Genomic DNA, 24,369 nt, shown 5'->3' on the forward strand with positions numbered 1-24,369 from the left:
TCCTTGAGGAACAGGTGGAACTCCTGATGCTCGAGGGGGTTGATGTAGGACTGCTATTCTGTGGGAGACCTGATATCCAAGGCATTAAGATGACTGCCCCAGCTAAGCGAGGAGGCGTTTGTCACCATCAAGGCCACTATTGGCAGAGAGCAGAAGGGCTTCCCACAAGTGAGATGTTGCAGTACTAGCCACCACCGCAGATTCTGTGTTGCCTGCGGGAGGAACTAAATGTTCTCCAGCAGAATTCTGCAGTGCTAAGTTCACTTACAAAAGGAGACACCATAGAAGTTCTTCCATGTTCCATCTAGCAGGGGAACCAGAAAGATGCAGGAAAGAGCTCAAACTGTACAGAACAGGTCGGGAGAGCTCCCTCTTGAGACATTTGGATCAGAGCATGAATATTCAGAACTCACTGGGAAGGTAGGAAGGCCTTGAGGAAGATAGTGTCCTAACACCGCCAGATAAGAGGAGATGAGATGCTGGTTGGGCCGCAGATGAGACTTGGTGATGTTGACTGAAAACCCCAGGTCAAAGATCGAGGAAAATGTGGTCTGACACCAGCTGAGGCAAGCCCTCAATCAGCAGCCAATTTACCGAAGTACAGGAACACCCAACCTGCGAAGATGTGTTGCAATCATGGTATGACCTTTATGAAGATACGAGGGTCTGATTTTAGCCTGAACACAAGGGCCTCAAATTGATAGTGGTTGGAGCCCATTAAGAAACTGAGCTACTTCCTCTGCGACTGCGGGACGGGCATATGAAACTACAGACCCTGCAAGTCGATGGACAATAATCTGTTTTCCAGCTTCAAATCCACAAAGACCTGTGAAAGGGAAAGCATCTAATGTCTCCTTGTAATGCAAAGAGTTCAGGATACAAAGAACCATGCAGAATATGGGTATTTTCAGCTGAGGTCAGAGAGGGAACTATGTGAAATGGAAGAAGGAAAGACCGAGAAGGCAAGAGAAGTCTGTTTGACAATCTAGAAGACCAAAAGTCCAATGATGTGCCCTCAGTTTAACAAGGAAAAACGTCTCCAGTCTCCTATATGTCACATGTGCACCCTCGAGGGTAAGATAAAGCACGTGGCAGGAAGGAGGAGATGTATAGGGAGTGTTTGTGTTGCCCTTGACAACAGCAGCCAGTTTAAAAAAAATATTTGACTGTGGCCACATAAAAGGTAGACCCCCCAATAAAAAATGCAACCACCATTAAATGGCACATCTCTGAGGTTGGACTGGACATTGCCCAAAAACCTGGTGGAGCATATCCAGGAAGAACAGATTGCAACCAAGGAACCCATGGACCACACCACCAAGCCTACCATATCCAGGTCAGAAGGGAGGATTTGTTTGGCACATTCCAACCATTAAGGACCATTTCAGCAAAATGGTCAAGGAGATGATCAGGAAGATTTGGAATCACCAGTTATGCCATCTCGCATAGAGTATGAGAGCAACAAGACAGAAGACATGTTATGTTAGTGAACAGAAGAGCCAGGCTCTGGAAAGAAAAGACATTCTTCCCTATAGCTTCAATATGCTTTATCTCCCCTTCAGGAGGAGTGGAAGGTATACAGTTAGGATTATTCTAAGAGAAGGAAGAAACCTTGGAACGGGACTCTGCAGGGAAGAGTAGCCATTAAGAACTTTGATTAAACCGGCATCAGCTATTGGTGCCAGGGAACCTAGCATATCACAGCAAGAGAAGAGGCTCGTTTGCTCCATGCAACCAAGATGAGGTCCATCAAAGCTTCACTGAATGAAAGCAAAGGCTCCACGATAGGGGAGGCAAGCTGAAGGATTTCCATGAGGTGGTTGGTATGTTCTTCTACAATGGTAATGACATTTCAACTTAATTCTCATTGAGTAAAAGAATCACAAAAAAATGTCACATCCTCAGTGGGAAGCCCTAAATGAGCACTCCAGAACCACCTCAGTGAAAATAAGAGCCCCAGACTTTCTTGCAGGGCCAAAGAGTTCATTGAAGTGACCGAAGTACTGATTGCAACCCAAGGGTCTTATGGGGAATTCCTGCTCGAACACCTGCTGCTCCTTATGCTGAGATCTGATAAAAATGTCTGTCATCTTAGAAAGCTTGTTACTTTCTGTATCACATCTGAAGTCTGTGCAGGAGACTTAAAAGTACAGGTCTGCCTCTAATGCCAGAGGCAGAGGAACTGGCTAGATGATCAGCTGTAGGAAAAGTGCTGTCAGCACTAGAACATTTTCAGGAGACAGAGTAGGGTTTACGGTCACCAGCGAAGGAGCCATTGACAAGAAACTCAGAGTCTCTTTAGGACTTGAAGGCACATCAGAGGGAGCAGGAACGGAGAATGCCTAGCACCGTCTAGGTGAAAACCATGATCTAAGGGCAGTCAGTGCAAGAAACTCAGTAAAAGGAGTGTGGGGCTTTGGGCCAAGAGCCAGCACTAGAGCATAATCCAGTGCTCATTGCATCTTCACCAATAGAGGATACCAGAGAGACGTAGAGGCAGAGTCTGAGAATAATACCACCAAGTAGAAGTCTCCCCCTGCCACTTACTCTGGAGCAATGGCGGTACCAGCATCCGACACGTCATGGTAAACTTCGTCTCACACTCCCATACGGCCTTTGCATGCATGCGGCCACGCTGCTCAAGTGATATGGAATTGCTTATGGGCCGAAAGCAATACAGACAGACGTTGTGTGGATCGGAGAGCAAAATCGGTTTGTGAAAGGAATTATACTAATTAACCCTGAAATCTTTGTTGGAGGCATACTGCCAACAGACAACAAAACAACACATTTTCCAGAATCACTCCAAGAAGAGCACCTCTGGATCCATAATGAAGGGTGCGGTAGTCAACCAGAAGGGGCTATATTTGGTTTTGAAGCGTCAACCACAGGACAGCTCCAGAGGGCGCAGAAGAGCCATTTTGAATAAATGATAAAATTGAGGTTATATAACTCCAAGAGTATGTGGAATGTCACAATCTACAGGATAGAGAATCAGGCATCTGTCTCACGTGCCAATATAAATTGCTCTTGCTGTCCTATAGGAGGACCTCGTCATTAGTCTGCGTGAAGGTGATCTTGCCACATGACAGTTCTTGACCTCTCTGCAGCCAATGATCTGATCTACCGTTAGATACTGAGAATTTTGCAAGAGGGGCTGTGGACAAAGTGGATGTAGTCATTCATCCAAGAACTCAGTCAAGACATTCAGACGTTTCAGGCATGTCTTCTAGATAGATGGTCAAATGCAGCATTCATCTGGGCTCTTCCCTTTCACCGTTATAATTTGATGCATATATCTACCTGTTAGCAGAGGATATTGTGAGCACACCTCAATGACAAATTCATATTTACACTCTACTGGAAAGGGAATCTGGAAGTCAAATCTCGGTCTATTTTTTAACTGAAACGCCATCTGCTTAAATAGCTCGAAGACAGAAATCGGATTAGTAGGCGGTGCTGAGGAATAAGCACTTCTCTTCAAATAGCCCCAAACATCGGCACAACATAAATCTAACAAATGATTGTCTTTGGAACAAACCTATTCTTTGAGCTACACACATTCAAAGCGGTCAAATAAAAAAACACACACACACATATATATACATAAACACATACACTGTATTTCTGTATTGTGAGCCTTGCCAAAAAATACAAGCATAAAGTCGACATGTAAAAGGAGATGAAGCTGGGTTGACGGTAGTAAAAGCTTTGTGATGTAATGTTTTTTAAAGAGGCGAGTGTTCTACTCTTTCCTAAATTGGAGCAGTGGTTGGGGCAGTCCTGACGGATACAGGGATTTTGTTCCAGATAATGTGTGCATAGGCCTGCAGTCTACTTTTTATCTCTTTACATTTTTTAGGTTTCGACCTGGCGAGGGGCACGCAGTGCCACTCCCAGATCGAAAACTATTGTCTACAGTAGGGATGTCGGCACCGCCTCTGCCTCTCATTGGCTAGCTCCATAAATGGAGGCTAGCCATTGGGAGACAGAGGCTGTCAATCGCGCTTTCTCTTGAAAACGCGATTCGGGGGCGTTTCTGGTGCTTTTTTTAAGCCCCGCCCCTTTGTCCCGGGCCGCGCTGCGATTGGCTGCTGGCCCGGGACACCCCCGTGACGTCATTCCCGGGCCGCACTGTGATTGGATGCCGGCCCGGGACCTGACTTGTTTATTTAGGCATGAATGGCCCCGCAGTCCGTACGCCGTTCCCGCCCCCCCCCCCCTCCTGTGCCCGTTCCCGCCCCCCTCCCTCCCTGGTGCTTTATTTATTAAGGAGCATTTTGTTTATACGTATTTTGTCCGCCCCCTCCCGCTGTCCGTGCGCCGCTCCCGCCCCTCCCGCTGTAAACACGCCCCCGAATCTAAGAAATTCAAGGAGTTGCCGGCCGCCATTTTTTTTTGGGTCCCACGACGGAAGATTAGTCACCCGGCTCACGGCAGACAATGGAGCTGCTCGGCCTGCCCTGCTCCGTCCACCCCGCCTCCCTCTCCTCACACTGGCTCTCCTAACCCGGGCTGCTGCAGGCACAGTCACCCGGCTCACGGCAGAGCTCTGGTGAGGAATTTGAGGACCAGCCGTGATCTTAAGAGGCCATGTGGGGTCGCGGACCACTGCTCTGACATTGTATTTGGCAGCGGCCCACCAGTCTTACCTGCCATACCTCTCGGAGCGATGGATCTGCACTGTACCAACGGTGAGTGTATAAGGGGTCGGTGAGGCCTCTGCGGTCTTCAAAGAGGTAGACGCTGCTCCTGGTCTGGGAGGATTTGCAGCCATAAAGGACTTGTGCAGTGCCCGAGTGATGAGCTTGTGGTGCACATTGGTGGTGTGTAGCTCCCATCCCAGGCTGTGGCTGCCAGACATGCTGGACCCTGAGGGATGAGTCTGACCTTTGGAGGGGCATACACCTCCTAGAACATGAGAGGAGCGGCGATTGTCGTGCAGAGTTGCGTTTCTGGACCTCAGCCTCAAGCTCCCCTCCGTACCCTATGACTGCTTAGTGCACGCTAATCGCCGTATTGCGTGCACTCTCATTACCTGCCTGTTTACGATATTGAGGACCTGTTCATGCCCCCTGGTGGTGGGGTATGGGGGGGCTGGACTGGCAGGGCGTTGCGAGCCCTCGGCAGCCGTGGGATTGTGGTCCACCCGACCATCTCCATCAAGACACCACTCCAAATGAGGACGGGATTGCTCTCCATTGCTTCACTTGAGTTATTCGCCGGCCTGCTCCTGCCCTCTGTGGTAGCCCAGGGAGTGGCAGGGGCCGAAGACAGCCTTGGAATTACCGGACTTGCTGCTGTACGAGGGAAACGGTTAGGCGGCCGCCCGAACCCCAGTGGGAGCCACAAGGTGAATTCTGATCGCTCTACATTAATAACCACTGCACTGCAGCAATCCCGGGCCTCGCCACCGACTCTAGTACTGTGCGTGCTGAACTGTACTCCAGTGTCTGGTCGATCTCCTCCGCACCCTGTTCGACCTACCTGAGAGAATGGGGAAAGGCGATATCAAACAATCTAAACTCTCATTCAACAACCAACGACAGACACAAGCCATTGAGATGCCCCTTGGAGACGTGCAGGGGCATCGTGGGGGGTCGGGGTTGGGGCCATGCCCCCAGGTCTCGATATACGCACCATGTTTCTGGACTCATAGCCAGGCATTCTCTATTCCAGCACCCTGCCTCTCTTATGCACACCCAACTTTCACTTTCGAATCTCCACCACCTTTAGGCCCAACTCCAGCATGTCTCACCTGCTCATGTGCTGCCCCGAATGTTCCATGCCACCTCCCTGCTGACATACACCCTTTGTGCCCTGTAAGTCCCAGCTTGCTTGGCGACTGCTTAGTTGAGACCAGCATTGTCAGCCTATGGGGGGGGATCAATTGTGCCAGTGAAATGGTGACATCGAGCATATTAGAATGTATATGCAGAGGACCCTCAAGTGGATGGTTTCCTGACTATAAGCGGGAGAGGGAACGTGCTAATGCTATGCTAAGGATGCTTTCCTCCCTCCTCATCCCCTGGCTGGGCTCTGATCGGCTGTAACGCTCCTGCACAAAGTGCGCATAAATGAGGTAAGGGACATCTTTAGCTGTCATTTCCCGCATGTAATGCCCCCTGTTCCCTCGTTGTGCTTGCTGCCCCCTGTTCTGTTGTGCTTGCTTTCCTGCCCCCCCCGTTGTGCTTGCATTCCTGCCCCCTGTTCCATTGTGCTTGCATTCCTGCCCCCTGTTCCATTGTGCTTGCATTCCTGCACCCTGCTTTGTGGTGGGGTGCCAGTAGAGACTACCTCTTCCCCCTGTTTGTGCTAGCTTTTTCTTGCCTCTGCCCCCTGTTTGTGCCTGTTCCCTCGATGTGCTTGCTTTCCTGCCCCCTCGTTGTGCTTGCTGCTCCCTGTTCCATTGTGCTGGCTTTCCTGCCCCCTGTTCCGTTGTGCTTGATGCCCCCTGTTCCGTTATGCCAGCTGTAATGAGGCTGTTTTGATGTCATAACCCATTATGAAACCAGTCTAAAATAGAAATTTCCAGCATTGATGTAATCTGTCAGTTTTAAGGGGACAGGTTTTTCTGGAGCCTTGCTTAGCCAAGAGAGGCTGCATAAAGGGCATTAGATTGTTGACAACTTCGGGTTGAGGTTAGATTTTTTTTTTAGGATAGGAGCGATTTGGGTGTGCCTTAGGAAGTCTGGAGATGTTCTCTGGCTTAGGGATGGGTTGACGATTTTGCATTATATTAGCAAAGTAGGAACAATTTTAATTGATGATCTTGGTTGGTATAACGTCTATGAAGAAGGCAGCTGTTTTTTTTTGTAGCAATGATGAGGTCTGCCTGGTAGACTAGTTTGAAGAGATACCATGCATTTGTCGTCTTGGGCGTCACCTATATAAGACTATTCTTGGGAGTAGACACATGAATGGAAAGGATTTTGCTGATGAAGTAGTCCAGCAATATTTTGCATTTATTGGGTGAGAGATTTTAGATTCCTTTGGGAGCAGGGGAGATGCTGGCATGAATGGACTGGAATAGTGATCTGGCTGGGTTAGCAGACTGCTGAAATAGGGACAGTAGAACTATATTTTGCAGCTGAGATGTTCGGCTTGAAAATATTTTTCATACCCTGGAGTTTCATGCAGAGTATGGGATTTGTAGAGTCTCTGTTCACTTTTTTGAGACATTATTGTCCTCTCATGTTTAGATTAGGGAAAAATAGTAGTTTGGAGGGTATTGGACAATGTGGTTTCAATTTCAGGGATGCAACTGTGACCACAGCATAGAAGTTGGCTTTACTGTACATGTCAAGCATGGTCTCATAATTGTATTTTGGAAGAGACCCTGCCCCCTGTTTGTGCCTGTTCCTTAGATGTGCTTGCTTTCCTGCCCCTTGTTCCCTCGTTGTGCTTGCTTCCCCCTGTTCCCTTGTGCTTGCTTTCCTGCACCCTGTTCCGTTGTGCTTGCTGCCCCCTGTTCCGTTGTGCTTGCTTTCCTGCCCCCTGTTCCCTTGTGCTTGCTTTCCTGCACCCTGTTCCGTTGTGCTTGATGCCCCCTGTTCCGTTGAGCCAGCTGCAGGCCGTGGGCGCATGGAGGGATCTGACGACCAGCTGCAGGCCGCCACCATGCTGCTCTACACCGTGGAGGAAGGGGCCTTTGTGCTGGCGGAAATAGTCCAGAAGAACACCGACAACCACCGTGAGTACCACTTCCGTCCCCTTTTAGAGTCACACAGCACGACTGAGGGCACAAGCACACTCCTGCCCAGCAAAACTTAAACTGCACATTTTCTTACGAACTGAAAACTAGCAGCTTTGTCTTTTTTGTGCAAAATCTATATTGTGTAGGTAGCAATAGCGTTTATTGGTCCCACACATGAAGCAAAAAGTTTCTTTTGAAGGTCTAAAGAACGTTATCCAACCTCTGTCAAGTAGAATTCGTCCCTAAAGCACTACAGCTGAATGAGTTGATTAAGTGAAACCCTCAACACATTCTTTGACTCACTTATGCAGTGATCAGCGAGCACATACACACTGCATTTATGTTGTCATCAGGCCCTGCTGGGACAGCACACAACACTTAGGCTGTCTGACTAGCACATGGAAAGTCATGCCGTGATCACTAGATCTCTTGAAGTTTGACCAACAGAGTCCACCTGCTCAGTTGATTGCCTGGACAAAAACATTTCATGTGCTCGTGATTTGCGCAACCATCCCAATGTATGTCCAAAAAGGTTGTGTTGTAATCATGATTTCTACAGGTGATGTTTTGGGGGAAATGCATAAGAAGGTGGTCTACCTGGCCACACTGCCTTAAAGTGCTGGAGACTTGTGCCACCAATTAAATCTTTTGTTTTTGAATGGTGCTATCATTACCACTGCACTAAACGGAGGTTTCAAATGTGTACACAAAGTCTATATTATTGAACTGCTGCTCCCTAATTTATTTTGCCTCCAATAATTTAGCAAGTAGAGGGCAGTTTGATTCTTGTGATGTCACCTAGTGTTACCCCTTCTTAGTTCTCCTTTCTAAGGCATTCTTTCTCATCTGACTATTCATTTCTGTCCCTCCTTCCTGATTTTTTTCCCTTCTGATAATCACCACTTCTAAAATGTCTTGCCTTTCTTCTCTCTGTCTATTCAAACCGTGGCCACTCATTCCTTTCTCTGATTATTTATTTAATTTTTAAATTGCAGGAAGAGTACTTCGGAGGACAGTGTATTCTTTTAACAGCTCTCCCACCATTGTATGTGTTTCAGGAACTTGGCCACTGTATGGCTGTGTGTGTGTGTGTGTGGCTCTGTGTGTGTGTGTGTGTGTGTGGCTCTGGGTGTGTGTGTGTGTGTGGCTCTGGGTGTGTGTGTGTGTGTGGCTCTGGGTGTGTGTGGCTCTGGGTGTGGCTCTGGGTGTGTGGGTGTGGCTCTGGGTGTGTGGGTGTGGCTCTGGGTGTGTGGGTGTGTGTGCGTGGCTCTGGGTGTGTGGGTGTGTGTGTGTGGCTCTGGGTGTGTGTGTGTGGCTCTGGGTGTGTGGGTGTGGCTCTGGGTGTGTGGGTGTGTGTGTGGCTCTGGGTGTGTGGGTGTGGCTCTGGGTCTGTTTGTGGCTCTGGGTGTGTGGGGGTGTGTGTGTGTGTGGCTCTGGGTGTGTGTGTGTGTGGCTCTGGGTGTGGCTCTGGGTGTGTGTGTGTGGCTCTGGGTGTGTGTGGCTGGCTCTGGGTGTGTGTGGCTGGCTCTGGGTGTGTGGGTGTGGCTCTGGGTGTGTGTGTGTGTGGCTCTGGGTGTGTGTGTGTGTGGCTCTGGGTGTGGCTCTGGGTGTGTGGGTGTGGCTCTGGGTGTGTGTGGCTCTGGGTGTGGCTCTGGGTGTGTGGGTGTGGCTCTGGGTGTGTGGGTGTGGCTCTGGGTGTGTGGGTGTGTGTGCGTGGCTCTGGGTGTGTGGGTGTGTGTGTGTGGCTCTGGGTGTGTGTGTGTGGCTCTGGGTGTGTGGGTGTGGCTCTGGGTGTGTGGCTCTGGGTGTGTGGGTGTGTGTGTGGCTCTGGGTGTGTGGGTGTGGCTCTGGGTCTGTTTGTGGCTCTGGGTGTGTGGGTGTGTGTGTGTGTGTGGCTCTGGGTGTGTGTGTGTGTGGCTCTGGGTGTGGCTCTGGGTGTGTGTGTGTGGCTCTGGGTGTGTGTGGCTGGCTCTGGGTGTGTGTGGCTGGCTCTGGGTGTGTGGGTGTGGCTCTGGGTGTGTGTGTGTGTGGCTCTGGGTGTGTGTGTGTGTGGCTCTGGGTGTGGCTCTGGGTGTGTGGGTGTGGCTCTGGGTGTGTGGGTGTGTGTGCATGGCTCTGGGTGTGTGGGTGTGTGTGTGTGGCTCTGGGTGTGTGTGTGTGGCTCTGGGTGTGTGGGTGTGGCTCTGGGTGTGTGGCTCTGGGTGTGTGGGTGTGTGTGTGGCTCTGGGTGTGTGGGTGTGGCTCTGGGTCTGTTTGTGGCTCTGGGTGTGTGGGTGTGGCTCTGGGTGTGTGGGTGTGGCTCTGGGTGTGTGTGTGTGTGGCTCTGGGTGTGTGTGTGTGTGGCTCTGGGTGTGTGTGTGTGGCTCTGGGTGTGTGTGGCTGGCTCTGGGTGTGTGTGGCTGGCTCTGGGTGTGTGTGTGTGGCTCTGGGTGTGTGTGTGTGGCTCTGGGTGTGTGTGTGTGGCTCTGGGTGTGTGTGTGTGGCCCTGGGTATGTGTGGCTCTGTGTGTGTGTGTGTGTGTGGCTCTGGGTGTGTGTGTGTGGTAGTAATTGCTGTCTGCTGAGCTCGTCAGTAGGGTACAATAGGTCTCACATTTGCGACAGATTAAGCTAATGGCAATGTAAATGACAATGCCACTAATTTATCTGTTTTCAAAACCAACACATAAATACAAAATTTGTCATTAATGCCAATAGCTCTAACTTTTCCAAAGGCGAAACCATTGCATTGTAAATGCTTGTTTTTCTTAGTCTGCAGTCATGATGTTCAGGCTGCGGCTGTGCAGAGATGGTGAGCTGGTCTGCAACATAAGGGGTCTATTGGTCGTGATGGCTTTGTCAATGGAGCAGCTGGTTTTGAAGATGGTGTGGTCCTGTAAGGGGAGCCAATAGAGTTCCATCACAGTGGGGGTGATGCAATCACATTTCTTCAGGCTTTGGATGAGGTATGCTGCAGCATGTAGGATGCCCTTGACTGGTGCCAGTATGGCCTCTGGGGAGGCCATGGAGTAGGGCATTATCCCCGACCTGATGTGAGAGTACTGAGGCTAGAATTGCAGTTCTGAAGTCGCTTTCTGAAAGAAATGGATTGGCTTTCTTTAAAAGAGAGAGCTGGTATCTGTTGTTTCCAATTGAGTTCCTTGAGGGCAAGGCTGGTGTTCAGACTGAATCCAAGTGACTGTCATTAATCAATCAGCATTTGTATAGCGCAGCACTTGTACCCCTAACGGTATCTGGGCGCTGTGGATGCAACGTCAGAATCAATGGCAGAAACAAGCAGAAAAAGGGCAGTAAGGGACAAAATAGAGGTCAGAAATAAGCAAAAAAAAGATCAGAAAAGAGAAGAAAGAGGCAGAATAAGGTCAGAAATGTGAAGAAAGAGTCTGAATAAAGGTCAGAAACGAGCAGAAAGAGACATAAAAAAGGTCATAACCTAGATGAAAGAGGCAGAATAAAGGTCAGAAATAAGCATGAAGAGACAAATAATGGGCAAAACTAGCAGAAAGAGGCAGAATAGGGGGTAGAAGTGAGCAGAGAAGAGGCAGAATAATCCGCAGAGGAGGCACAAAACCGAAAGCAGCAGAGGGTAGCAGACAGTTGGCAAGCTGGACAGGAGGACCGTCGCAGGGGGAGCGGCCTGGCACGAGGACTTTGCATTCGGTCTAAGCTGGGGTTTGAAGCTATCTAATTTTGTGACTAAATTTTAACTATCATTAAAAATCAAAATCTTGCTTTTTATGTAAATCAACTATGCCTCGAGAAATCTACTCACCCACTTGCAATGGTGAGTCGCATTTATCAGGGTGAGCTATTTTTAGGGCCTACTGGCCCGGTCTGGCGAGAGAGCTCAAACTGGCATAGACAAGTTGTCTGCTCATTTAGAAAGTCAATGAGAAATAAATATGCCTTTATATCTTGTTTATATCTGGTCACATTCACTGGGTGTTTACAGACCGAGGTCAAACGTCAGCTGTGTTCTTACAAATTGCTGCTCATTTTATCCTGGAAATGGGGGTTTACAAAATCCTCCAATTGTACAGCCAGAGAAAGACAAGTAAGTGAACGGACACTTGTGCTGGGGTCCAGGCAGTGTGAAATGAAAGGCTGTGGCATGTCAGTTTCTAAATAGCTAGTAAATTAACTGTACAAATATTTCAAACTATATTCCAGTAGTTAAGAACACTTTTTTGTAATTCTGAAGTATGATGGAAACCGATTTTGATAAAGGATCAAAACAAATCAAAACACTGCTGGTTGATGTGCAAATGATGAATATACCCACACATTTTCGTTTGTATGGTAAATAGTTTTATCAATAAAACTGCATGTCAGTGGGAACGTTTGTGGCCATTTCAATACAAATCTGCGGTCTGTAAATGACAGTGTGCTACCACAGAATGCCTTAGCAATATACTTATTAACAGCCCCAATGACAATGCTATTAGTGACCTTAGAGGCAAGTGAGGGGTCATGTGTACCCTACATGTGGGCTATATTTTATTATACATGGAGCAAAGATTTAGTTCTGTAAATCAAACAAAATTGTAACCCTGGGCAATGAACTCCGTTCCGCTAGCAGAGTTTGCAGAGATTTGTTGACTACGCATTCCATTAAAAACACGGAATTCAGGGAAAAACTCAGGTCCTCCACGTGGCGGAGTCAGCTACTGAAATGCACCCACAAATGCTTTGACAAAGCAACTTTACATGCTAAAAAGCATATAAACAATTTACAAAGGTGAACTTTGAAAATGAAAAATATCAGGCATGGAGAGAGGTGATGATTTTGGGGTCCCCCCTAACCCCCTAACCTAGGGGGAGGACCAAGCAGATGCCTTGAACAGAAAGAGCATATCATGCTGAACGATTCAGTGGTGGTCCCATCCTCTTAGGACCACCCCAAGCACAGTGATGGGCAAAACTACAATCCCAACCAAAGGCCCAGCAAAGCATTATGGGAAGAGATTAGCAGTGGGCAATGAATATTATAGTATCCCATATCAAAATAATTCTACAAAGAGCTGCAGTTCAACTAGTCGTTACTAGATGTCCCTCACGAGTCAAATGCAAAAGCATTGAAATTATTACATCAAGCTGCAGTTCAACTAGTCGTTGCTAGGTATCCCTCCAATCAAATGCTTTTGCATTTGACTCAAAAGGGACCCATTCATCCTTCAGAATGTCTGCTTAGTTTGTTACCACTAGACGAACTTTAGTGTTGTATTTTGCATGTCAATCCCCTAGGATCTTAGTTGTTTGGTGCTCCATTCAATGAATTGTAGCCTAAATGTTTTCCTAACGTCTGATTGGGATAGTTAACACATGATGCAGCGTTTGATATTTGGATATAATCTGAATTGATTTTTGTTTTTCAGAGCGAACACTACGAAATGTTTGATTGATTGATATGTTTTGCACAATTTCATGTCCCTGATGAAGCACCAGTTGTGTGAAATGCACGGAGCAAGGATTAATTTCAAACAATTATCTAAGGTAAATAAATTATAAATATATTTTCTATATCTGATAGAGATTTCTAGCAGCAGATTCCTTACCTTAGAAGTATGCCCAGGCGTCAGACCTGATCAGGAAGTTTTTCGAGGGCAGTAGCCCTGCGCTCTGGTAGGTGGTTTTGTTCGGCTCCGCTTGGCACCATTTCGAGTTAGAGCAGATCTGGAGAGAGCCACCACCAGTCATTTAGACTGACTTTTCAAAAAAAATTCTTGAAGTGTTTCTTTTTTTCAAGATTGGTCTCCCGGAGTGGCAGGGATGTCCACGAGGAAGGTTGGATTCAAGCCCTGTGGTGCCCGTCATCGTCAAAAAGTTGGTGACGGTTCTGCACCTCGTCTGCCTCTGGTCCCTTTAGCATGACCACAATGCCAAGAGCTGCGTTGATTGTCGTGCCATGCACCCCAAGGCCTTGAGAGAGCAATCCCTCAAGCTCTTTGCCGCTCGACGTGTGATGCCATGACGTGCTTAATCCTGGTCAAGAGGAAGGTCCGAGGATTGATTGCTTAGTCATCAATATTTGTAACAGTCATAGGTGTCCCACTCCAGTAAGTAACACATGAAAAAGAAGATTAAGAAATTGAAGAGGTCTTTGACTTCACCCCGTCTAAAATATCAGACGAGTCGAGGGAGCGTGGTCACTCAACGCTTGGCTCCTTGGTTAAGCCTGGGACGTCTACGTGCCTCCCTGAGTTTCTTGGAGCTGGAGCAACACCCAGCTCTGAAAACTTTGTGAGGTAATGCACCTCTTTGTGGGCGGCCTGTCCCCGTGGGAGAACCTTTGAGACACGTGGGTTCAGTAGGAGCCCCTACTTGTTCCCCGCTGGCGGGTATGCCCCCCAGTGCCAGTCAGGCCTCTTGGATTCAAGAATGGATTTGGACCGGCGCTGGTTGTATCACCTTGACCTTCCCCGATGTAGATTCCGGTGCCATCCCCATTATCATCCCTGAGTTGGACACAGAGCCGGAGGGGCGTCACCTAAAACAGACTCTGGGGCTGACTGGAGCCAGACCCTCCAGGCCGGAGCCTGAGCACTACTCCGATGGGCTTGACTTTGGGAAGATTGGGAGGAGTCACTTGACCCTGAAGGATGCCAGCCCCTATACTCTAACATGGACTGGTGTGAAGAACTGGTGGGCACCAGAGGACTGGGCACCACCCCAGATACTGGCATGGTATCTCCTCCTACAGTGGCTACAGAGGAGGGAGCCTCTTTTGCTATGGTGCTTCAACCGAGAAGCCCTTACAAATGTCCTCCTGGGGCCTGGTCCAAGCCCTGCACAAGGGATCCTGTGAACAGGACAATTGCATGCCACCATCGCCCCGCCCCAGGGAACCCCAGTTTCCTCACACAACAAGCTATCCCAGAGAGTCTGGGGTTCCAAGCCTCCACTTCCCATGTAAATTCTGGAGCATACCATCCCACCGGAGAGGTAAAGCAAGAGGCTGGACATCTTAGGCAAGAAAATGTTTTCTTCTGCCACTCTGGCACTGTGGTCTGTGAACACCGCAAGTCTTTTGGGCTATTACTCCCATGCACTCTGGAATTCGACTGCGCAGGTGCGGCCGATGGCCCTGGAGGAGGCCTGGGCCATACTCTCCTAAACTATTCAGAGAGGAGAGATGCAACTAAGTTTACAACCCGATGTGGGCTGGACACGACAGACTCAGCCAGCCAGGCGTGGTGTCATAAGGCCACTGACTAAGAAACCACTCTGCCTAGTAAGGATGACTGGCTTTTCAGGGGATGTCAAAGCTTGGCTTATGGACATGCCCTTTGATGGCTCCGGTCTCTTCAGAGCCGAGGTGGACTCAGCAATGGAGTGCTTTAGGGATAGAAGAGCAAGAGCCTGGTCCTTGGGCCTTTCCATTGCCTCCAGCCAACTCCAGTCCACCTTTTGTGGCCACAGAAGGGGCTTCCAGATGCGTCTTTACCTTCCCAGCCACCACGGCCCGCAAGCTCGGCAAGCTCCCCAATCTCCGTTGCTGAGGACACAAGACCCCCAGACCCTATTGGTCAGACAACCAGAGAAGGGGTCCCCTTTCGGCTTTATCAGTACCCCTCAGGTATTCACCAAGGGTATGGCAGTGGTTGCAGCTCATCTGCGGAAATCAGGGGAACAATTCATCCCCCTATCTTGACGACTGGCTATTGAAGGTAGGCTCACCAAGGCAGTTGTCTTCCACCTAAAAGACCTTCTGCACTTGCTAGTATTCACTATTAACATGCTGAAGTCACACGGACTTCCTCTCAGATGCTCCCATTCACTGGACTGCTTCTGGACACAGTGTAGTTTTGGGCTTATCCTCCAGAATGAAGAGTCTAGGATATTCAGGCTACGATACTAATGTTTTAGCCTCTATTCTGGATTTAAGTGAGACTGAAAGGGGCTGTTGAGCCTTATGGCCTCCTGCATCTTGCTTGTGACACATGCCCACTGGCAAATATGGGCTCTGCAGTGGAACTGGAAGTTACAGTGGGCGCAGCATTAGGGGAATCTTTGCGACATGGTTCAGATCTCGGAGAGAACTGTTAAGGAACTGCACATGGGTCTTCCTTCCCAACCATATCCGACAGTAGTGACAGATGAGTCACTTCTGGGATGGGGCGGCCATCTGGGAGAGGTGGAGGTCAGAGGCCGCTGGTATCCAGCGGAAGCCAGGTTCCACATCAATTTACTGGAGCTCTGGGCGATCCAGCTGGCATTGAAAGACCCTCCATCAAAGGAAGGCTAGTACAGGTGTTCACTGACAACACAACTGCCATGTGGTACTGCAACAAACATGGCGGGCGGGGTGGGCTCCTGGACCTTTGTCAGGAGGCCCTGTGCCTCTGAACATGGGTGGAACATCAGGGCATATCCCTGGTGGTTCAACACATGGCAGGCTCTCTGAATGCTAGGGTGGATAAACCCAGCTGAAGAGGTTTAGCAGATCACAAATGGCGTCTTCATCCAGATGTGGTGCAAGGTCTCTTTCAGCAGTGATGCGATCCTTGGTTAGAGCTGTTCCCCACTCCTGAGAACATGCAATGTCAGCAGTTTTGCACACAGGCGTTTCCAAGGCAGCTCTCGCTCGGGAGATGCTTTGTGTCTCAAGTGGAGCTCAGGGCTATTGCACGCCTTTCCGCCCATACCACTCTTGACCTGAGTTCTCACGAAGATCAGAAATGACCAAATTCAAATAATCCTTGTGGCTCCGGACTGGACTTGGAGTACTTGGAGTTTGGTATCTCAAGCTGTTAAGCATGGCCATCAGTTCTTCAATCAGGCTGCCCCTTCGGGAGGATCTCCTGTTGCAGCAGCAGGGGAGGGTTCTCCACCCGAACCTGGCAACGCTCAGCCTTCATGCGTGGAGATTGAGTGGCTATAGCTTTCCACCTTCTGCCTAAAGTCTGCAATGTTATCTTGGCAGCCAGGCGCCCCTCCACCCAGACAGTATATGCTGCCGCTGAGGCATGGTATGCAGAAAATCACTTTCCGCTCCCCTTTCTCATGTCCTCCTATGTATTCTTTCTGTTGCCCAAAAAATCAAATGATGGACGGAAAGCCGTTCAATGTCAAATGATCACCCCCAGTACAGAGATCTGGACCGTTTGGGCTGGACTGTTTCCATATGCAGCAGGGTCAAGACTGATTTGCATAGGGCTGGGTCCAAACTGGAATGGCATGTTGAGCAAAAAAAAAAACAACCTATGGATTTAGGCTCAGATCTCTGTACTGAGTGTCACTGTTCAGAATGCCGTCCATCATTTGTTATTTTTGCATTTGTCGCCATAAGTGGGAAGGGTATGTCCAGACATGGGTCCCACGCTCGCTATGCCACTGGATTCAAGCTAGCCTGGCTGATAATGAGTCATACCTTGAAACCTGTCCCAAGATGCTTGTTCTACGGTCATGGGACGACCTAGCATGGCAGTTTGGGCTGGACTGTTCCCAGGGGAACAGGGTCAAGATTGATTTGCATATGGCTGGGTTCAAACTGGCGTGGCATGGTGAGCCAAAAACCGATGGATTTAACCGAGACCTGGGTGGATGCTTAACAATGTTCAGCACTATCTCCATCTTCTTTTTGTGTTACTTCTTTGTTGCCCAGCAGGGCTCTGCTCTGGGCACCTTAATGGTGCCTTTATTTGCCTTCTCAACCTTTTAACAGTAGCCAGATCAACCATTCCTGTTCAAATCAACTGTTGTGAATAGGTTTTTGAAAGGTCTTCAACACATTCCACCTTCACCCTGCCCCAGTGGGACCTCAATCTAGTGCTTACCTGTCTGAGGTGTACTCCTTTGTGCTACTGAACAACTGTCCTCTCAGGGTTCTTACTATCAAGGTGACCTTCCTACTGGCAATAACATCTGCCCAGAGGGTCAGTGATCTCCAGGCTTTGTCATCTAAGCCTCTGTACCTAGACATCTTCCCAGGCAATCTGGTTCTTTGCACTAGAGCTTCCTTCCTGACGAAAGTTGTCACTCCCTTTCATGTAGGTCAGTCCATCACCCTGGCTATCTTTTACGCTCCGCTGCATTACTACAAGGAAGAGGAGCGACTCCACCGACTGGACCAAAAAAAGAACGCTGTTATTCTACTTTGATCGTACAAACAAGTACCTGGTGGACGTCTAACTCTTTGTGGGATATGTCAGAGCGAAGAAGGAGAATGCTGTGCAGAAACAGACCATCTCTCGATGGATTGTGCTTTGCATTAAAATCTGCTACGCACTGGCCAAGAAGCAACACCCTGAGGCTTTGTCCATTTCACCAGATCTAAGGCTGCGGCCAATGCGTTAGCATGTGTAATTCCAGTCCTGGACATCTGCCATGTAGTAAAGTGGGTTTCTTTGCACATATTCACTAAGTTCTACTGCCAAGACCTTCAGGTCCATCGCGCGGGGACTTTGCTCATTTGGTCCGGCAAGACTTTTTAGTGTGAAAAGGTTTCGCAGACCCTCATCCACACAGTTATTGCTTGGGTATCTATTCTAAGGTAAGGAATCTGCGGCTAGAAGTCTCTATCAGATGACCAAGTTACTTATCTTAGGTAATGCTTTACCTGGTAGAGAGACAATCTAGCTGCAGATTCCTTACCCCCCTCCTACAAGCTCCTACTGCAAACAGATTGTAGGGACTGGTTTATTTCACCCTGTCAGGGCCCTAGTTTTCCACACCAGTGGTCAGCAAAAATAAACAGACGACACAGGGCTGGGGTAGCACCTATATAGGCACCGCTCATCACTTCCTGCATGGACGCCATGCAGAGCTGAACGATGCCACCTACCAAATGGCGGGATCCAGGCTGACACCTAGGGATAATTCTAAAGTAAGGAATCTGCGGCTAGTTAGAGTCTCTCCCAGATAAGCTGGTCCCGAAGATAAGTTACTTGTTTTTTAGGCATCTTCTTTTCAAATTATATATGTTAATTTATTTAGGTGTAGGTTTAAAAATATAAATGCACAATTATTAATGTTATTCATTGCAACGTGATAATTCAGCCTGCTAGAATACATTCATATTTTTTCATAACATTTGAATGGCGTTTTCGGTGATTGTTTTAAAATAATTAATCAGGCTTCATAGAAATTGACATTTTGACTTCTCACTTGTTTTTAAATAATAAGCAAAGTAAAAACAAGTAAGTGAGTAAAAGGTTTAAAGGGCTTCACTACTAAATGTTTCAGAGAGAATATATAAACTAGAGCAGAGTGTTATAAGATAATCAAGAACTTCATTCTAGGGAGATTCGAGACTAGTGGTTATACAGCGGTTGTAATCATCTTTCCTGGCTGAAGGTTATGCGGGCAGGCATGTTAAGACTTCACTCAGCTCACCTACCAACTTGCAGACAGAAACAACAGCTGTTGTTTCTTTGCTGAACATTGGTTCCATTGTTCAGAAAAGGTATGCAGATATGTACTACCTATGAAACTCAAACATGTCCAGTACTGGAGTTAAGTTTAGCTTAGTAGGCATTTCGAAAGGTGGGCCTGGTGCTATTGATGTAAGGAAGGGAAACAATATTATGTTTTTCCATATTTTATATTTTCTGCCTTCCAACAAGTATCATTGCCACTAATTTGTTTAATTTTATAATAGTTACTATTTATATTGTGTGGACTAGGACATAATTCTGATTTTAACAAATCTTGATATAGTCCTAGTTTGCTGGTGCTCTTGAAAGTGCCTTTCATGATGAATGAGTTTGGGTTCCCTAACTAACACTGTGAAGTCTTAAAAGGCAGATTGTTAACTAAAACACACCTCAATCAAGCAATGCTCAGTGGGTTGTGGCCTCTGGGCTCAGTCTCATATTTGTACATTGCTTAAACCCTTTGCCTCGGAGGCTCTAGAAATCCCAAATCTGGTCCGTTTTCTGTAGAGAAGTCCAGCAATCATAAAATCTCTTCTGGAGAAGCAAATTCAGGAAGAAAGCAGTTTCCAGGTTTTTATGGAGTGGATGAACCACAATTTATGAATAACTAATTTGGGAATATTTTCAGATAGAAAGCCCTACCTAACAAGGATTCTAAATCCCAAGGCACCTTTTGTGGTAACATGCGAAAATGTATGGACAGTCACTTAAAAAAAATCTGCTCCAGTGGTTCCAAATAAAAGCAGACAAAACCAAGGACAGATGCCAGGCTGAAGCAGCTTGTAATTAATCGGTTTTCACAGTTCCCGTGCCTGAGGCGGAGCTGCCAACAGCCCAGCTAGTCATGCTGAGCACAGAGTACCATAAAACAAATTATTAAAAGGAACCAATCTCCCGAGGGTTGATGAGACCCCCGAGAGACAAACCAGAAACAGGCACTACAACAAGAAGGGACGGTCTCACCCAGGGCCAGAATTGATGCTAAAAAACCTGGATTAGAGGTCAAACAGAGTGCCTCTCTGGTGAGGCGGGAAACTTCAAATAAAGTCTTAAGAAGAGGAGGCAGTAGAGAAATTGGATATTAAGCCTTCTGCCAAGACAGCTGTGTTTTCATACCATCGATGGAGAAAACCAGGAAATATCCATTACCCCATATGAATAATTATGGACATTAAGAATACACAACTCTATAAAGGTTATCGATATGTTTTCTCATGTTATAATCAACTATTATTTATGTCAATTCTTAAATAGGCTATTGACTGAACTCTGTTTCTGAACAAAAAAGAATGCATGTTAAACCATGAAAACAGATATTTCATTAACTTCAGAAAAGTTATGTTGGACACTTACTGGTTGGGAGCGCCAAATCCGAAACCTGAAACAGATGCAAAGAGGATTTAAATACGTTAAAGCTTAATTAAGTTACACAATAAAATGTGCTATTGCAATCTTATGAGAACACCCTTTGTACAGAGAACTGTGGCCAATAACTCCCTATAGACCTTTGAATATCGCAGAGATATGCGATACAGCTCACATTGTTTGCCGTAATCAGTTACTTATGTACAAGGGATGCGAGATGCTATGAACAGCATGTATTTCATGACAATGAAAGGATGTTTGATACAATTATAAGTATATGGTATGTATTACTAACCAGTACACAAGCATATTTATAGAGGTGCTCGAGAACAGTAGCCTCCATAGTCCAACCAGTGGATGATGACTTGTGCTTCAATGAGTGTACGTATATGGGTGAACATGAAAACATACATGAAGCGAGGGTAGGAACATCAGTCTACAGTTAACATCTGCATGATTGTCTGCTTTATGTCATCAAAAGTGCTTAAAAGTAAATGTGCAATGTTAATTTTATCTGTGTTGACGCGCACAAGATAGTAAGAGCAGACTGAACTATCTGCCTTTTCGTCGTGACTCCAGTCAGTCAGTCAAAACCACTTTATTCGATTAGTTAAAATCATAAAAGTATTCTAGACATATTTAAAACAATTAATACATGTTAAAATCAATTAATACAGAATTAAACATTACCAAGGTTAAAAGACAGGTAAAAGAAAACAGTTACACAAATTCATTTCAGTTCATTTCAGTTTGCGCTCAACAGTACAATAGACAAGAATGAATTAACCTTCAGCGTTAAAAATCCAATCTTAACCGTAGTCTTTTACTTCTTACAGATGCAACCAGGAAACTGGCAATACAGTACATAATTACGGGGGAATCCAACATCTGTAAATATAACAATGCAGGCTTGTACTGCAAGAAACTCAACTCCTGCAGTAATGGTTTTAAGTATCGCGTTCGAGGTTCACCATAAAATGAGCAAAAAAACAGGAAGTGTGCATTGTCCTGAGTGGAGAAACCATCACATTTACATGGGGACGACTCCTCTAGCCTACACCAATCTTTCTCGTCCCACAGGACCATATACATTTGGTTGAATCGGAACTTGGTTAGTAGCCACCTATGAAAAAAATTTGTGACCACTGACAGGTGAGGAGCTAGCTCAAGAGATGTAGTTATCATTACATGGGCCCTCACAGAGGGTTTGCATAGCTCGACCGTTTCACGCTCAGCCACCCTAAGCCTAATAAAGTTATTCTTCACCCACATTAGACTTGAGTCACTAATTCTGGGACACGAACTTGGGTGTTTATCAAGAAATACAGGATACACGTACCACCGGCGGCTACTGTAAAGATAAGAAGCAAGCTCCCTCCTCTTCCTACATTCAGAAGCTGCAACTGTTAACCTGCGTATGCTCAGAAAGAGGATTGTCCTCTGCATAACTTTGAAACTACCGTTAACGTGGAATGGCAGCAACTTATTCTTTAAATCTGTACAGTTAGCCAACAAGGGGAGAGGCTGCCTGTGTGGGGCGGAATGGAAAAGTGATGTGTAAAGCTAAAAGGACGAGGCACAGGTGGTACAACATATTCCTTGCTGTAGGTAGGTAATCTCACCACTATATCGTAATTTAAAATACTCAAAGATGATATGCCAATGGTGATGCAATAAGTGCTGTCACCAACGTCACAAGTGATGGTTCCTGTGTTAACCTGCTAGATCATGAGCAGTGCAAGGAAAGTTCCCTGGGGCAGCCTAGCTCACTTTAAGTTTAACAAGGTAACCCATGCCTGGTTGTGCGAAGCAGGGAACTTGGTGCGTATTGAGGGTATAAATTGCCATAGGTAGGAATTACAACACTGAGAAGTGCATACACAGTTCTGTTTGTGGCAGCCTTGAGTGTTTGATTCATTCACAGGCAGGTAACAATTTCCACTAATTAGTAAATGGAGAGAGCAAAACATTAGAATTCTATTCTGCTACTATCTGCTTCCCCATATTCACCCATTGTAGTGCCACCCATGTCCTCTGTACCTCCTGTGTTTCCTGGGGCACCACTGGGAGCTCCTGCAGGTGACCCGAAGCCAGAGAATCCACTGCTTGGTGCCCCAAACCCAGACGGTGGCTGGCTCAGCGCGCCAAAGGTAGGGGTGCTCTGGCTGGCAATGCCGCCAAAGGTTGTTGTGTTGTTTGTGCTACCAAAACTAGAATGAAGAGAAAGACAACCATCAGCAACAAAGGTAAGAAACTCTGTTAAAACAAACAGACACTGGCCATTGGCTCCCACCATTTATAGCATAACAACAAAATAAAGTTACGTACCTGCTATCATAAATATATAAATTGTGCTTTATTTTTTTAAAGAGATGCAAACGATCTCTTTAGGAATGCTGTAGTTTACACTCGTATCATATCAAATGTTATGACCAGTAAGGTGCAGAATAAATGTTAGATTATTTCTTGGAAGTAAGAACAGGACAACCTAGCGGAAGAACTATGTTACAGGTAAGTAATCTTGTTATCCAGCACATAACCTTTTCACTGTCACACATAACTGAGTGCAGTGAACACCCAAAGCAAGCAGGCTGCAGAGGAATGAAAGATGACAAAATCTGGACATCTGTTCCTAAGCAACAAGTTACTTGCTTTTGGTAACGCTCTTTCTAGTGGATACTTTATCTGAAACGCAGATTCCTCAACTTTGAATTCGCTCACCTGCCAAACTGAATACAGAGACTTTTTCTAGCAATCGCTACAGTGTGCCGTAGAGGCCTCTACGGCAGCCTTGTCCCAACTTCATAAGTGACAGTGTGGACCGGTATATAGGTGCCATAACCGAGCAGATACGCTTTCAACCAAGTATTTTAGCCGTTAACATGAAGCATTAGTAACAGACTGAGAACAATGACAGTGCACAAAATCTAATTTGGAACCTTATTAATACCTAGAATGCCACTTCACAGAACCAGGAGGGTTCCCGGCGAGTGAGGAAACAGCAGTCTAATACAGTATTCTCCAAAAAGAGCATTACAGTTGGTAAGCAACTTGCTCTTCTGATGGATATTTCCAACCACATACTCATCACCTTTTGAATAGATACCAATGCAATACCTCATAAACGTAGAAGGTTGGAGATGTGGAATTTAGATCAGGAAATCCTGCAAGAGCGGTTGGGCAAAATGGCCCTGCCTATAGAGCCGAGGCACACGTTACTACATGTGTAACGATATATCTGTAGGAGACATTAGTTAGTGATAGATTCCTTACCTTAGAATATCCGTCAGACTGGATCTGGAAAGTTTTTGTCAGCAGTACCCCTGCGCGTCGGAAGGTGGCAACGTGTGGCTCCGCGTCCGTCACTGGCATCATATGTGCTGGATGACGTCACGGAGACTACTTAGGCGCCACCGACGTCAGTTCTATACACAACTTTCCGCGCCAGGAACGCAGAGCCATGCAAGAAACTGACCACTGGTGCCATGAAACTAGGGCCCTGAAAGGAATGACTTTAACCTTAACCCTAGAAATCAGTTCGCAGAACGGGGAGGATGGGTGGGGCGTCAAGGAATCTATCACTAACTAATGTCTCTTACAGATATATCGTTTCACTAGTAGTAACTTGTGCATCTGAAAGAGACACGTTAGTGATAGATTTCTTACCTTAGAATAGATACCCCAGCAATACCAACCCCGGTGATGGGTCTGCGAACAAAGATCACACCAGAAAGTCATGGAGAACAGAACGGCCAAAGAAGCCATCTCTCCGGACTTGGCTGTCCAGGCAGTAGTGCTTGGTAAAAGTGTGGAACAAGGCCCACATAGCTGCGTGACAGACGTCCTGCAAGGGAACACGCGCCCCAAAGCAGTAGTGGCTTCCGTTGCCCGGGTAGAATGGGCATGCAGCCCCAGAGGAGGCTCTTTCTTAGCC

At 47.0% G+C, this 24,369-nt stretch overlaps 2 protein-coding genes across 8 annotated transcripts in view; one reads left to right on the plus strand and one right to left on the minus strand.

The window, feature by feature from the left end:
• The window catches only part of FAM78A (family with sequence similarity 78 member A), a 984,894-nt gene that overhangs the window by 750,544 nt on the left and 209,981 nt on the right, over positions 1-24,369 (plus strand). For 3 of the 6 annotated variants that reach the window (XR_013595138.1, XR_013595141.1, XR_013595139.1), the window contains one exon: positions 13,071-13,188. The exons of 2 other annotated variants lie outside the window; for them this stretch is intronic. The gene's annotated coding sequence lies outside the window, so the exon portion shown is untranslated. Of the gene's footprint in view, positions 1-13,070; positions 13,189-21,271; positions 21,815-24,369 lie in introns of those variants that run through there. One more of the 6 variants, XR_013595142.1, reaches the window with a different exon arrangement.
• NUP214 (nucleoporin 214) overlaps positions 1-24,369 on the minus strand; it is a 369,960-nt gene that overhangs the window by 5,064 nt on the left and 340,527 nt on the right. For both annotated transcript variants that reach the window (XM_078646199.1, XM_078646198.1), the window contains 2 exons: positions 22,476-22,645; positions 20,424-20,448 (listed from right to left, as the gene is read on the minus strand). In XM_078646199.1, the coding sequence (XP_078502325.1) occupies positions 20,424-20,448; positions 22,476-22,645 (195 nt within the window). The remainder of the gene's footprint in view (positions 1-20,423; positions 20,449-22,475; positions 22,646-24,369) is intronic.

The sequence above is a fragment of the Lissotriton helveticus genome, chromosome 5_1 (assembly GCF_964261635.1).
Source record: "Lissotriton helveticus chromosome 5_1, aLisHel1.1, whole genome shotgun sequence".
NCBI classification, from domain to species: Eukaryota; Metazoa; Chordata; class Amphibia; order Caudata; family Salamandridae; genus Lissotriton; species Lissotriton helveticus.